Genomic DNA, 16,605 nt, shown 5'->3' on the forward strand with positions numbered 1-16,605 from the left:
TTTATATTTTATACCTGCGTGCAAGCTCATACTGTGGCTCATATGAGGATAATTACTGCGAAAATCGAGCATATGCGGAGGGAAATGGTCAAGTATGAAGAAATCGCCTCGTACGATAGGTCGGTTGGTGCAGGCAAGATGTGGAGGGATGGAGTTGTGTGTCGAGAGTTTCTGGAGATGGTCAAGTATCATCAGTTTATATTCAAGTAAGATGTGGAAGTTGATGGTTGAATGTGATTTGAAAGTTGCTGATTTTGTTTTTCGAATGAAACAACTTGAGTAGTATCGTTGATGCAACTAAATTAATTGATGGCTCTCGGTGATCCGGACAAAAAATCTAACCGGATGTGAAAAACAAAGATTTGTTCCAGATTTTGATACCAATATTAGATTTTTCGAAAATTTCCAGTCTGTACTTATTCTTTGGAGCCCATTTTGGCGGTTGAGGTCGAATGGTTTCCAAAAATGAATTCTGAGACACACTTGAAAATACAGATTTCAATACCCAAAACCCATGTATTTTATAGAAATTTTCAATTTTTTACCTCCTCTTTAATCTGAAGTCTAATTTGGGATCTGGGGTGAAATACTTACTTTATAAAAATAAATTTTGGGGCGTTAAAACCTCAAATTTTGATACTGGGTCATTCAAGAAAGACTGTACGATTTCAAACGCGCGTTATAAAACAACAGTGCATTTTAGCGCCGATCTTTTGGCAGCACTGAATTCCTTGAAGAATTTCATTTTTAAAACACTCCTCACAAAGTCAGTTTGGTATAAACGTTCGGCTGCCAGAACGATTTTTGTGAAAAAGTACATTTTTACACAACAGCTGATTTTTATCATGTCACAACTTTTCAAAATCGAAAGCTTGGGTACTGGGCAAGAAAGTTTTATGAAAAAGTTCAACTGTCCGCGTGGAAAGAAATCAGAGAGACCCACAATAAACACCCTCTCCATAAAATTCAACAAAAAATGAATTTTGGTGACGTGCTCAATAATCAGTTCAGTGCAGTAAAGTTGAACTGAAAAAAAAACGTGCACAACTTGCTTGATTTGAAATTCGTGATAAAACAAGAGGAATATCGGCGATGTTCTGCGCAGCACAGCATTCTATGAAGAAATACATTTCCAAAAAACTCCCCAATCTGACTTTGTGAGGAGTGTTTTAAAAATGAAATTCTTCAAGGAATTCAGCGCTGCCAAGTGATCAGCGCTAAAATGTACTGTTGTTTTATAACGGGCGTTTGAAGTTGTACAGTCTTTTTTGAATGACCCTGTACAAAATGTGATATTTTTTTAAAACATTTTCAGTCAATACCTCCCAAAAGGAGCCCATTTTGGGGGTTTTGGTGAAATGGTCTCTAAAAATGAATTCTGAAACGCCTTAAAAAAACACATTTTGAAACTATCGTATTTTGTTGAAAATTTTCAAATCTTATACCTCCTTCCTGAAGCCCAATTTGGAGTTTGGAGTTAAATTGTCTTGAAAAGTAAATTTTGCAACTTTTGGAAACCCAGATTTTGATATCCTTATGATATTTTGTTGAAAATTTTTAAATCTTATACCTCCTCCCTGTAGCCTAATTTGGGGTTTGGGCCCAAATTGCCTTAATAAGTGAATTTCGCAACTTTGAAAGCCCAAATTTTGATACCCATGTTACATGTCTTGAAAATTTTCGTTCTTCACTTCATTTTTGGAGCTCTTTTTGAGATTTGGAGTCATTGATGGTCTTCAAAAATGAATTCTGCGCTCTTAAAAATCCAGATTTTGATACTGATACCTATGGTACTTTTTTGAAAATTTTCATATTTTTTATCTCTATTCTGAAGCCCAATTTTGGGTTAGAAGTCCAAAGGTATTCAAAAAAAAAAAAAATATGCCTCCTTAAAAATCCGAATTTTGATACCAATGTTGAAATTTATTGAAAACTTCAATTATGAACTTCTCTTTAGAGCTCCTTTTGAAGTTTTGGGGGTAAATGATCTTCAAAAATGAATTCTATGCCCTCAAAACTCAAATTTTGATACCAATATTGCAAATTTTTCACCTCCTCTTTGAAGTTTTTTTTGTGTGAATTTTGGGTTGAATGGTCTCCAAAAATGAATTCTGTGCCCCTTTAGCCCACAGATTTTAATACCCATAATCCATATTGTATTTTTTCGAAAATTTCTAAATTTTGTACTCAAGTCCTCTTTGGAGCTTAATTTGGAGTTTGACTCAAATGGTCTTAAAGAAAGAATTATGCGCCCTTAAAAATCCAAATTTTGATACCAATGTTGAATTTTATGAAAAACTGCAATTTGAACTTCTGTTTGGAGCTACTTTTGAGGTTTTGAGGGCAAATGGTCTTCAAAAATGAATTCTACGCCCTTAAAAATTTAGATTTTAATACCTGTCTATATTGTATGAACTTCTTCGAAAATTCTCAAATTTTGTACCTCCCCTGTGGAGCCAAATTTGGGGTTTAGAGTCAAATTGTCTTCAAAAGTGAATTCTGCTAATTGAGAACCTCACATTTTAATACTTATGTTCAATTTTTTTTTAACATTCCCAGGCTATGGGTCCTTTTTGAAGATTATTTGGGACCAGTTTGTGGTGTAGCGGGGCCAAAATTTTTGTACCTTTGAAAACTACAAATGTTATTTTAATATCCATGTTGATTTTTTTCAATTTTCAATTTTGTACCTCATCTTTGGAGCTCCATTTGATTTTTAAGGTTGAAATAATGGTCTCCAAAAATGAGTTCTGTGTCCCTTCAAGTCACAGATTTGAATACCCATATTGTATTTTTTCGAAAATTTCCAAATTTTGTACTCCCCTTCTGTGGCTCAATTTGGAGTTTGGGGTCAAACGGTCTTAAAAAGTGAATTCAGTTATGTACTTTGAAAGCCCAAATTTTGGTACCCACGTTATATGTTTTGAAAATTTTCATTCTTCACCTTTTTTTTGGAGCTCTTTTTGAGATTTGGAGTCATTAATGGTCTTTAAAAATGAATTATGTGCCCCTTAAAAATCCAAATTTTCATACCAATGTTGAACTTTATTGAAAACTTCTACTTTGAATTTCTCTCAAGAGATCTCCTTTTGAGGTTTTGGGGACAAATGGTCTTTAAAAATGAATTCTAAGCCCTTAAAACTCAATTTTAATACCAATGTTGTATATATATATATTTTTAATTTTCAAATTTTGTACCTTCTCTTTGAAGAATTTTTTGAAGTTTTGGTATCCAAGAATGAATTCTGTGTCCCTCTAAACCACAGATTTGTATACCTACCCGTATTGTATTTTTTCTAAAGTTTACTAATTTTGTACCTTCTCTCTGGAGCTGTATTTGGGGTTTAAGTCAAATGGTTTTCAAAAAAGAATTAAACGCTGTTAAAAATCCAAATGTTGATACCGGATACCGATGTTGAGTTTTACAAAAAACTGCAATTTTGAACTCCTCTATGGGGCTCTTTTTGAGGTTTCGGGAGCAAATGGTCCTCAAAAATGAATTGTACACTCGTAAAACCTCAGATTATGATACATATATTGTACTTTTTTGAAAATTCTCAAATTTTGTACTTCCTCTCTTGAGCCACATTTGGGATTTGGGTCAAATTGTCTTCAAAAGTTAAATCTGCAAATTGAGAACCTCACATTTTGAGTTTGATTTTTTGAATATTCCCATTCTGTGCTTCCTCTTCGCAGCTCTTGTGCCTTTAAAATCAAATATTAATAGCTACGTTGATTTTTTTTAAAATTTTCATTTTCGTTCCTCATCTTTGGAGCTCCATATGATTTTCGAGGTTGAAATGGTCTCCAAAAATGAGTTCTATGCTCCTCCAACTCACAGAATTGAATACCCATATTGTACATTTCTCTCGAAAATTTCCAAATTTTGTGCCCCTTTTCTGAATCTTAATTTGGAATGGGGGAAAGGGGTCAAATAATCATCATGCACTCTTAAAAATCTGAACTTTGATAAAAATGTTGAATTTTATAAACTCCAATTTTCAACTCTTCTCTTCGGAGCTCTTTTTGAGGGTTTGGGGGGGGGATGGTCTTCAAAACTGAATTATATGCACATAAAACTCAGATTTCAATATGTATTAATAATATTGTATTTAATTTTTTTTGAAAATGTTCAAATTTTGTACTTTCTCTTTGGAGCTTTTTTTTTGAGATTTTGACATCAAATAGTCTCCAAAAATGAATTTTGCTTTCCTTAAAGCTGGATTTTGAGATGAAATGATAAAAATACTTAAAACAAGGTGAATAAATTGGGAAATTACACAAAGTACATTATATTAAAAATGAATTGAAATAAAATAAAATAGCTATACCTTTGAAAATTAAATTCGATGAAATTGGATTGAATAAAATGAAATTTAAAAAAAATAATAAAATCAAAAAAAAAATGAATGAAAATAGTGAAATAACGTGAATCAAATTGAAAATAGATCAATTTGAATTGAAAATAATTAGGTAAAACAGATATCAAGTAAAAGAAAATTGAATAAGAAATGAATTACTCGAAGTCTTGAACTAATTTCAAAACGAATTAAAATAATATAATGAACTAAAAATGATCAAAATTGGATTGAACTAAAAATTAACTGGGATAAGTTGAATTAGCCACAAAGAAAATATGTTTTCAATTCGATTTCAATTTACATACCTAAGTAATTCTATTCAGATTTATCCTTTTTTTTTTTTTTTTTTTTTTTAATAAAAAAGGGCATCAAGGGAAGAGGGATTTGGAGGTGCTAAGTCGAAAAAATAGTCCAATATAAATTTTGAATTTTTATCAAAATTAAAGTCATTTAGGTGTCCTTGAGTGGTAATAAAATTCCATTTTGAGCTTTTTAGAATTCTGAAGATGAAATTGAATCTTTGATTTATTTTCTAGAAACCTTCGCGAACAGATTTTTTCCAAGTTCAACTGGTCTTGAAGTTGATTCTTAAGATCTGAGCACTTTTAGTTGAACCGACCGACTGTTATAGGTTCAAGGAATAGCAGGAGAAAATGCATGTCGAATGAATTGCATACTCAGTTCGCCGTAAATACCACGTCCGCTGTATTTACGGCAAACCGAGTATGCAATTCTATTAACACCATCGTATTGTCCTCAATATCATCGTCTCTTCGTGGTTTTTCTGTTTTATGTAAATTTCTTTTTTGATGGTTTCGTATTAAAATGTGTTGCATGCTCCAAGAAGTGATATCTAGTTCAGTTTCATTCGAAAAAAAAAAAATTTGAATTTTTGAATCACCCCATAAAAACAAAAAATGTTCATTTTATTTCATTTTTTTAAACTTAGGGTTGAAGCTAATGTGATACCTTTCTTGTGTTGGATCGTATCTGCGTCTTTATCGGTGTTCTGCGCCATTTCAACATTTTCAGCTTTTATTGTAGTCACAGAGGCTAAATCGGAGGTACAGAAACAGATTACCTATTTAAAAATTGGAATATTATTAGCGAACGTATCGTTTAATAGGGATTAATATTTGGATTAATTTCAATTTTTATTTTTGTTGCCAGAAACAAGGGGAGATGATGTTCAGAATGAAGATCGCATCTGTCATAGCAAATGCTGGTGTTATGTTCTTTCTGTATTGTCACGGAGCCGAAGTCACCATGCACGTGGTAAGAGTTCTTAAATCATTATTTTAGATTTTAATTCTCGAAAGATTTTTTTCTTTTTTTTGGGGGGGGGATTTCTGTATTGACCTCAAATTTAATGATGAATTTAAAAAAAATCCTTTGCGACTGATGGAATCAACTTTGAACACTTGCATTCAACAATTGATGCACTATTACCCCAAATTCCTTCGTTACGACTCATTTCGACTGGCAAACGACTTGATTTTTTTTTATTAATACATATATTTTTCTCAAATTCCATGTTTTCACCTTTTGTAAATACTACATTGATTCATTTTTTTTCTCTATACCTTTTGAACAGCACGAAGATATTCATGACGCTCTTTATGGCACACCGTGGTATTCACAGTCGATACGATTCAAAAAGTTACTCATATCGTTCATGATTCAGATTCAAAAAGCGTTGCAAATATCAGCTTTCGGAATGTACAAGTTGAACTTGAATTTCTTCATGACGGTCTGTCGTACGATTTATTCCGCGTTGAATATGTTATTAATGGCGTTCACCGATATCAGAAGGATGTGATGTGCGAAATTCTGACAATTTGGATCTTTTATCTCCTGTACTGGATGGATGTGCTATACCTACTGTTTTCACTAGTATTTAATACCTTTTGGGTTTTTTGCACCATTTCTTAAGTTGAAAATATATGAAAATGTGTTCACCATTTCTAAAAATGGATAGGAAATCAGCTAACTTGACAATTGTACTGTAGGATGATAAATCGAATATTTAGTTAGTTAGTTGTTACGTTTTGTTGAGATGAAATAAAGCTCTAGTTGTTTACGATTTGCAGCTGCAACATTCTTTCATATCTGATTGTTGGTTTCATGGGTGTATTATTTTTATCCTTTTCGTTTTCCAAGTTCTCGATTTCAGTTTTTTTGCTCATTGAGAAATTTGGTTGAGTAGTTGTGTCAAAGGCATCTGAAAATCAATAGTGCCCAATTTTGAATGGAGAAACATCATTGAAAAAAAATACATTATTTTGGGGTCAAAATAACTGCTTGAAAGACAAGCGAGCTAAAATGTGTCAATTTGGCATTATGATGCATTTTGAGCGGTTCTCACCAATTTTCTTTGTTTCAACTGAAAATCATTTCCCTGGTTTGGAAACCTTCTGTATTAGAAAGCAGTTTTTGAGTGACAGATTTGTATTATTCTATAAAAAAAAAAGTTTCAATATTTTATTAGCGAAGTAATTTTCTATAATAGGGTGGAATATACAAAGTTTTGCCAAATTAAAAAGCAGTTCGAGTGAAAGCTTCAATATTTTATTCGCGAGGTAATTTCTATACTTACTTAATAGGGTGGAATATACAAAGTTTTGCCAAATTGCATTAACCTATCACTGCTCACTTTACAACTCATTAGTAATTATTTGAATTACATGATTCAAGCTGTATAATTTGAATGATAGCCTGCTATAATTTTCACTGATTTGAATCTTGTTGTTGGGCAATACTTTGATTATTCATTCTTTAGGTAGGTGAAAACTCTAGCTCTGCTGTTATTTTCATTAATAATGTGTTGTGCACTGTGTATCGCAATCGAGTTTATTCAACCATCATAAACATCAGCTATAATGGACAAACGGCTAGCCCTGCTTGAAAACTTTACAAAATTTTTCCTTGCAACTACAGGAATTTCTCAGAGCCCTGAAGGTGAATTATGGGAACCAGTGTATTCATTATTTGTAACCTCAATTTATATTATCGAGGTAACTGGAAATTATGTTGGGTACGTGTCGTTTGATTTAAATATTGAACAGATAATTGAAATGATATTCCGTCTTGTTGGCCATACCTACATGATATTAATCCATTGGTTCATCAAGTTGAATAAACAATCTGTTTTGAAAGTGACCACATCATTGTGTGGCTGGGATACGCCTCAATTCATAGGTGCTGAGGCCACCCTAATAACACAGAAATCTTTTAAATTGATAGGCACAGTTACTCTATCTATTTACTCTGCTACCATGTTGACATATATGTTGATGTCGATATTTGTCGGCATTGCGACCAATTTACAAGCAGAGGAAGTGTACATCTATCTTTTTCCATATTGGTACTCGTGCAAAAGTGATGCCATTTTGTGCTGGAATGTGGCTAGCTATTGGAGTTATTTACTGAAGAATGGGTGCCAGTTCACATTGATGTTTGTGGAACAGTTGGCGTTGTTTAATTGTGTTACTCTGTTTGTTCTTCTGATTCTGTACTTTGAAGCGCACAAAGAAGTTTTGAAGAAAAGAACAAACGAGCTGAAGGAAAGAACTGATGGTGTTTTTGAATCATACTGGCATCAAGTTTGGAATAACAGAAGTGAAAGGGATCAGATTAAATCCAAGCATGGTGAAGTTTTCAACCAAGGGTTGATCCAGTTCATCAAGTATCACCAATTCCTTAGAAAGTACGTCTTTAATTTTTCTTGCTTTATGTGTTGTTCATTGTGAATGAAGATAACAATCGACTAATGACTAATGAGTGAATTTTTCATTTACAGAGTATTTGTGAATGCTAAGCCATTGCTTATTGGATTGCTGAGCCTAATATTGTGTTTCATCTGGTTGCTAATGTTGTTCACTGTTTGTTTCATTATGGTAGAGGTAAGTGTTCTTTTAACCTCTGATGCTACTTTTTTGTTCCATTATGAAATGTTATGCTGACCTTGTTTTTTTTCTTCTTTCAATTCTTTATTAATTTTGTTTTCATTTTGTTTCCATTCTCAGGATAGTGGTAGTTTGATTTATAAGATAAAAGTGGGCAGCTTAGTCATTATGTCTGGTGTAGTTTTTTACTTAACGTGTTACCTTGGAGAATTAACAAGCAATTTGGTGAGTGATGCATTACTTAATCAATATTAAGCATATTTTGGAAGTCAATCAACTATACATATATTTTCAACAGAATAATTCATTTGCTGAGTTTCTATATGATACCTCTTGGTATGAGTTAACACCCAAATCAAGACAATTACTGGCAATTGAACTACTCCTACTGCAGAATTCATATCGCATCAAAGCCTTTGGAATGTATTTCATAAATATGGAAAGATTTGCATTCTCAATGAGGTCTATGTACACTGCTCTGAACATGTTGCTTATTTCATTTAGGAAAGCTTAATTTCAAGAATTTAAACTAGGTACTCAATGATATACTTTTAGCTGTAGATATCCTTAATTTGATGCCAGTTGGGAAAACTTTCACGAGATGTTCCCAGTATTCTTACTTTAAGGAAATTATTTATTCATTGTAACTCTTCAATAGTTATGGAATGATGTGATCAATTATTAAAATAACCATGTTTATTTGACATTAGAATGTATAGTTTTCAGGAAGATTTCTTAAAATAGACAGTAGCTACAGTGTCAATTTGTCACTAGTTTTTAGATAGCATGTCAATCATGATGACATGAGACATACTTAATTTACATACTTAATTATAGTTTTTGTGCTTTTAATACTGTTTTGTTTTGTTAAAAACTGGAAACCCATGGTTGATAAAACAAGCATAGGTACCCATGAATTTTTTGCAAGATGTTGCTCCAAAAAATTGTTACTTGTTAATTTGAATATTTTCTTTAGGATGGTTAAAATTTTGATCACAATATAATTAGCAGTCTTGCCAGTAGTTAAGGCGGGGATCTATGGACAAGGTTCCCCTGCGAAGTATGCAACCTGCACAACGCAACGCGCGTTCGCGAGTCGGATACCGGGTTGGTAATGCCATGGGTGGGGTGAGGAGGGGAAATAGTTCGCCACGTGATGTTGTGAGAGCTGATTTTTTTAATTAATTAGTAATGAATCAAAGTACCAATATTTAATCAAATTAATCAATTTCATCGATTAAAAATAATTACACAGGTATAGTTGTATGTTTCGTACACTAGCTACATACAAGTATTGCAAATTATATATGACCCCCCCTCCACCCTTCGTTCTCGACCATTCATGCCCTGAAATGCAGTGTATGTGTAATTTTATTCTCATCGAGTCTTTTTGGGAAAGATTTGACTCTGCCACACACATAGACATAGACATAGGCATAGACATACGAGTATTTGCGAAAATCCACCATATTATTTGTTCTATGAGTCTTTAATGCTTTTTTTTCTTAAAAGGCTCGAATCTGTCTCACGCGCATATACTCGTACATGTCAAAATGCAAAGTGAAATTTTTTCCCACAAATCTGTACCATTTTTTTAAAAGACTTAACAGGATCACACATATAATGAGATACTTACAAAGTACCATTTTTATCTGTCTATGCATCTTAAGTGCTTTCTAATAAGGTTTGAAAAAAAAGGATGGTGTCTTGAAAATCGTTGACAAAATTAAGAGAGTTAATGGGAAAGAAAAAATAATGTGAGAACAAGAACGAAAATAGGTATATTCAACAATACAAATTATACATTTCTAAAGACCAGATATTTATCTGGCAATAAGAATTGAACATGCCTGGACAAATCATTCAAATGAAAAAGACATTAACTACAATCGCCAATATAGACACAAATGTGTGGTAGGTAGGCCACTTTGCAAAAATTAGGCTTCAAAAATTCTCGAAAATGTTAGAAATCATGGGAAAGGATGTGTAAAAGGTTTCCAGGCTCGAAGTGTAGGTGTAGGGGGTAGAAGATACCAAAATTAAGGGTAGGAAAAAGAGAAATTACGAATATATAAGAAAGTAGATGGTTGGTGAAGAGATCAGTTGTCTTTTGATTTTTCAAGTGGCTATTTTGCAACTAAGCATCACATACGAAAACAGTGCTTGTGTGTTTTTTTTTTTTGGTGCTCAAATCCGAACCTTTATAGTAGATACTGTGATTTTTTTCTAGTTTTTTTTTTGAATAAAATCCGAATAAACTGAACAATTATTTTTCGAAGTTTTTTTTAAAAAAAATTTTAAAAATAAAATGGAAAATTCCGAGAATTTGAGTGGTTTGGAGATCCCAGTAGACGAAGAGGAGATGTTTAATATGCTACTTGATGCAATACCGAATTCGCCACCAGATATTTCAACAGCTGAAATCGATCAGATATTGCCTCAACCATCACCAGGGCCATCTCACGCCATACCTCAGCCCTTACCTGGGCCATCTCACGCAATATCTCAACCCAAGCCCCCTCACAAGCAGCTGGTAAATTTTTTTTCTTTTTTTACAATTTTTTAAAAATTATGCTTAATGCGATATTTATGTTTTGAGTACCATTCTGGGTAAAAGTGAAAAATAAAATTAAGACATGTGGATGATTTTGTAAAAAAATCTAATTTTTTTTCATTAAAAAAACTAATCAAAATTTATATGCTTATTTCTTTTGAAAAAAAATTCAATATTACTATTTTAATTTTTTAGAATTTTGAAATTTTTTTTGGTGTTCCCGTACAATGACCATGCTAATTTCGATGTGAATGTCGACCCATCCACATCCGTCACTTTTGGATGCCACATGTCGATGTGAATTTCGACCCTGTGTCGAGCTAATTGTCGATGTAATTGTCGACTGATGTTGATCTACATTCGTGTCGACAATTGGCTCCACACAGGGTCAAAATTCACATCGACATGGGGCATCCAAAAGTGACGGATGTGGATGGATCGACATTCACATCGAAATTTATGTCGACATTGTCGACCTCCTGCTTCGTTAAGTTATAGAATTTGAGTTTCAAAATTTTTAATTTTTTTTCCAAAAATTATTTCCTCTGATGTGGCTATTGCTAGTGCTGAAAACAGCATCGATGCAAAGTCCACTTCCGAAGAAGTACAGACGAAAAGTCTGTATAATCAAGAAGTTCAACAGAAATCCCTTATATCAAAGATGGTGCAATACTTTATCTGCGAGTATCAAACTAATCCATTTTCATGTCGACATGCCGATGTTGATGTTGATGTGAAATCCGACATCAACAAATACATCCACAATAACAACCTCATATCATCTACAACTCCAAACTGCGGAAAAGTGAATAATTTCATCAATTCCCTAAAAAATTTGTTTTCCACATTGAACAAGATCATATTTTTGAATGTTTACTAAAATTTTAAACACTAAAACAGAAATTTTAATTTTGAAAAAGTGGTCGACATAGTTGTAGATGTAAATTTCGAGCATCGAATTTTACATCTACATGTCGAGATGGCATGTCGAGGTATCAGAAATAATGAGAAAATTACGAAAATTTTCATTTACCTGGCTTTTGTATGGACAGAAGATTCCTACTAAATAATTAATTGATCACTTTTCCATCATATGTTGGAAAAAAACGTAGTCGATGTAAATGTCGACGTCGACAATTGTTGTGCGGGTTATAATACTGGAAGATTTTTTTTAAAAAGTGACATATCTGGCTCTTTTATGTGCTCTTCATTTTCAATCTGGATAAGAAATAATGGTGAATTTTGATTTTTTTTTCAAAGTAGAAAAAAAGAAAATAACTGGTTAAATGCATGCATAGCTTAATACTTACCTAAATCATATTTCAAGGTTTTCTGTACCTCTTTTTTCCCCACCCCTCCCCCTTTCTCACTATTACAAAAAAAATAATTTTCATCTTTTTTTTTATTTGTTAACAGCATTTCACAATTTGACCCCCAAATATTTTTTGAAATCATAGATTGTCTCCTTGGGGCTTCAATCGTAATGTTAGCCCAAACAAATGATTTTTTTTGTGAAATTGTTGCCGAAAAATTCAAAGATGTCTGGAATGAAAAATTTCCAGAAAATTTCAACGAAACTGAAAATTTTATACAGGTTTATTTAAAAGAAAAATTCAAGAAATTCCTTCTTACCATTTTGCATTTCAATAAAGAGACCATTAACATAATGGAGGTTTTTCAAAAAACAAAATATATAAAATCAAAAAATTGGGAACAGTACACTCATGATGAAATTGCTCATGTATTTTCTCTTCCTCATTTTTATACTAAAATGGATTTAATTAAAAATTATCAAAAAGAAGAACATGCTGAAGATTTGAAATACTTTCTTGTAGATCCTTTTTTTGAAAAATGGAAGTTTTCTCAAAAAATTAGAAACGAGTTAAATTTACCTAAATTATCTTGGACAGAATTTATAGAGGAAGTGCAGTTGCTGTATGCACCAGCTGAATGCTTTCTCAAGAGTTGAGGGGAGTGGTACAAGGAAAAAATGAAACCCAATGCATCGTGATTTTTTTTTTAAATAAAAAAAATAGGGCTTGGAAGAAATCATTTTTCTTTGTGGTCATTTATAAACATTTATGATCCCTTGAATTTGAAATGTAAACTACAAAAAAAATTGAAAAAACATTTTTTAAAAAAAGTGGCACAACTTCGATAAGTATTTAGATTTTATTTATTTATTTTTCAAAATTTTATAAAACAGAAAAATAATTCCAAAAATCAGCACAATTTTGAAATAGGTAATTTTTTTTTGAAAATGTTACAAAAATTGATTTAAACATGAAAAAAAATCCAAGCCCTACCAAAAAAAGAAACATTCAGTAAAAAAAAAGTTTTTTTCTTTCTCTATACCCACAGATGAAGAAGTTGACGATTTCTACGAAGTTTTGGGCATAACTTCAAAAGTCATCAGGAAATTCTCTGCTGAAGCAATAACAGTGACTGCTAAATTAAAAGAAAACCTAGACAAAGAAAATCCCGAAGATTACTTGAGAAAAGCTCTGGATAAATTAATCAATGAATTTGTTATTAAAGATTTGAATCCTCATGATAGAGTTGGTTTAGTTATGGGTACTGATTCAGTTGAGAAACCTATCTTCATTTCATACAGAGCACCAAGTCAATTTTCAGCCGATGTAATTATGAATGAATTTTCTAATGTAATTCAAAGCAACAAATCGTTCTTGTCAGATGAACCCTTTAAAATAAAAGTAACTAGAGTTAGAATGCCTGATGGTGAAGGGCGAAGGAGAAAATTTGATAACACTAGGCAACAATTTTTGACCTTTTTTTTGTTTTCGGGTTGAAAATGGGCTTAATCGATAGTTTAGACCCTAAAACAAAAAACAGAGTGGGGTTTTTCAATTTGAGTTGTTTTTGTGGTCAGGAGAGATGATCAAAGTTGCAAAAATGGCCGTTTTTGCCCTATTTCACGAGTCTGTGGCGACAGCAGTATCATGTTTCAAAAAAAACCAAGGTCATATTCGGATTCTACGCACTTTTTTAAGTAAACATCTTTACTGGATTTTTGATTTTCGAACATTCAAGCGCATATGGAAGATTTTTGTTTGTAACATATTTTAAAACTCGGAGCGCGCGACGCTGGCGTTACTCCACAATGTAATCGTGGCGCGGAACTGTGTTCGCGCGGGCGAGGTTCTCGTGCAGTAAAAATTTCGTGTTACAAACGAAAATCTTCCGTATGCGCTTGAATGTTCGAAAATCAAAAATCCGGTAAAGATGTTTACTTAAAAAAGTGCGTAGAATCCGAATATGACCTTGGTTTTTTTTGAAACATGATACTGATGTCGCCACAGACTTGTGAAATAGGGCAAAAACGGCCATTTTTGCAACTTTGATCATCTCTCCTGACTACAAAAACAACTCAAATTGAAAAACCTCACTCTGTTTTTTGTTTTAGGGTCTAAACTATCGATTAAGCCCATTTTCGACCCGAAAACAAATATGCCGTTGCCTAGTGTAATTTACCCTATGAACCATTCTGCAAGAAAAAAACCTCGATAATAACGATAGATAATCCTCATGATAATTTATGTTTACCAAGAGCACTAGTTGTGGGTCAAGCTTTGGTACATAAGGATGATAGCAAGAATGTTTGGAATCATTATGATCTCATTATTAAAAAAACTCGAGATTACCAGCTATTGTGTGCTCAGAAATTATGTCGAAAAGCGAAGGTTGATATCAATATAATTGGCGGTGGTATTGATGCCCTCACTAAATTTCAAGAGCATCTGAAATATTACAGAATTGGTGTGTTTGATGGGGCTGATACTCATGGTCGCATTGTATCGTTCAAAGGTGATTCAACTTCAAAGGTTTATATTTTCCTATTCTATCATCGAGAACATTATAATAATGTAATCATTAGTTTGAAAGCAGCTTTTGGTTTTGATTTTTTCTGCGACCTGTGCTGTGTGGGGTATCATCACAAAGGCGAGCATAAGTGTGAATACGCCTGCTATCAATGCTTAAAATTACCTAAATGTGAGGTAAAATCATTCAACGACATGATAAAATGTGATAAATGTCACAGAGATTTCCATGATCAATTTTGCTATGACAACCATTTACAGCCTGGTCATTTTGAAAGAAATCTGAGTGTGTGCCAAGGTTTGAAATATTGCTACAAATGCAGTAAATTGTATTCGCTTAGATCACTAACTCAGAAGCATGACTGTGAATCTCATGTCTGCTCAAACTGTAATAAGAGTGTACCTCATGACCACGTCTGTTTTATCAAAAGGATCACCTTGTCCGTAGATCCCCGCCTTAACTACTCTTGCCAACAAATTTCTTCCATTCTTTTATCTTTTTCTTTGCTTACTGACTCTCTTGAATTCCACTCATATCCACATCCATAGTTTTTTTTTCATGATAAACAACTAATTTTTTTACTGTTGAGGGATAATGCACCGCTGGATATAGCTCCACCCATTTTGCCAATGCTAGTAACGTTTGTGAAAAATGCGCACTCATTCAACCTATTCACACAGTTCAGAAAACTTGTTTAATAAACTTATGTATATTTTTTCATAACTAACATGGTATTTCTTTGCTTTTGTTTTCAGTTAGTAAAGTGGCAAGTGATGCGAGTTGAAATATTGCTGAATTTTATGGGTAAGTTATCAATAACCTTCATACATTTTTTTAAATGACTAATGGTATTTTTTGCCTTTTGTTTTCAGTTACTGTAAGTAATGCTGATTAGTATACTAGTGGCAAGTGATGTGGATTGAACTGATGCTGAATTCTATGGGTAAGTTATTATTAACCTTTACACATAATTATATTTTTTTAAATACACACTTAGTAGGTATTTTTTTCTTTTTGTTTTCAGTTGCTGTAGGTGATGCTGATTAAACTGTCCCTGGATTACAAGGGTAAGCGTGTTGTAATGGATCTTTGTACATTTTTTCATTACCTATTCAGTATTCAGTGTTTCATTTTGTTTGCTTTGTTTTTAGTTGAGGTGGTAAATTATGTAAGGAACAAACCGTCTTTGGATTCAAAGGGTACGTGATGAACCTTGATGGAAATTTTTCATTAGATGAGCTGTATTTTATTTTTTGGCTTTCTAAAATTAAGATACATATAAGTATGCTTAAAGATCAAGTTGTTCTCTACTATAAAAAGTGATGAATCAATTGAGGAGCTCATTGCAAAAGTAGCCCTTGTCACATGAACCTATGCAATCTTCAAAGCTCTCCCTTGAGCGTACCCAGTATCATGAATGTAAACTCTATAATGCAATTCCTCTCAGGGCTACTCAGGGTAGACCAACTTGACGGTCATTTCATCATTACAACACGATCTCCGCAATTGGCAATAGGTGCAATCAAGTGAAAAGGGTCTAAAAGTTCATGTGACAAGGGCTACTTTTGCAATGAGCTCCTCAATTTAAATAGGACTAACCAAAGAGGCGTTTATAATGGTGTTCAAAGGAATGGTTCAATTCCTGAGTCAGACAGTGTAGCTGGTGAGTAAAGATTTTACATATTATTGAAATAGTTACCTCTTTTTAAAAACATAATTTTTGCTTTTATTATTTTCTTTTAAATGATTTTTTTGCTAAATTCAGTAAGTAGGTTTTTTTCAAGATCTTTTCAAGTAAGAAGGTACTTCTTGCTTTTATTTATCTGATTTCAGATCATGTTTGAGCAATATTCTTATTGTTAAATGAACAGTAATGGGAATTAGAAATATATGAACTTACTTGCAATTCCAGCTGTTTGGTAAGTATACTCAATTTCTATGTTCA

The 16,605-nt window shown here is 32.8% G+C and overlaps 2 protein-coding genes and 1 long non-coding RNA gene across 3 annotated transcripts; all 3 read left to right on the forward strand.

Moving 5' to 3' along the window:
* The first annotated feature begins 4,740 nt into the window (after positions 1-4,740).
* On the forward strand, positions 4,741-6,444 carry LOC135847538 (uncharacterized). The gene is made up of 3 exons (XM_065367100.1): positions 4,741-5,425; positions 5,532-5,636; positions 5,956-6,444. The coding sequence occupies exons 1-3, from the start codon at positions 5,279-5,281 to the stop codon at positions 6,178-6,180; spliced, it is 477 nt and encodes a 158-aa protein (XP_065223172.1). The 5' UTR covers positions 4,741-5,278; the 3' UTR covers positions 6,181-6,444.
* Positions 6,445-7,413: 969 nt separating this feature from the next.
* Positions 7,414-9,242, forward strand: Or94a (Odorant receptor 94a). The gene is made up of 4 exons (XM_065367050.1): positions 7,414-8,067; positions 8,161-8,263; positions 8,387-8,491; positions 8,565-9,242. The coding sequence occupies exons 1-4, from the start codon at positions 7,436-7,438 to the stop codon at positions 8,778-8,780; spliced, it is 1,056 nt and encodes a 351-aa protein (XP_065223122.1). The 5' UTR covers positions 7,414-7,435; the 3' UTR covers positions 8,781-9,242.
* A 6,093-nt stretch (positions 9,243-15,335) lies between these two features.
* LOC135846927 (uncharacterized) lies at positions 15,336-15,883 on the forward strand. The gene is made up of 3 exons (XR_010559044.1): positions 15,336-15,464; positions 15,533-15,603; positions 15,685-15,883. It is a non-coding gene; the product is annotated as an uncharacterized LOC135846927 (long non-coding RNA).
* Positions 15,884-16,605: the final 722 nt, after the last annotated feature.

The sequence above is a fragment of the Planococcus citri genome, chromosome 5, assembly GCF_950023065.1.
Source record: "Planococcus citri chromosome 5, ihPlaCitr1.1, whole genome shotgun sequence".
In the NCBI taxonomy this organism is placed as follows: domain Eukaryota; kingdom Metazoa; phylum Arthropoda; class Insecta; order Hemiptera; family Pseudococcidae; genus Planococcus; species Planococcus citri.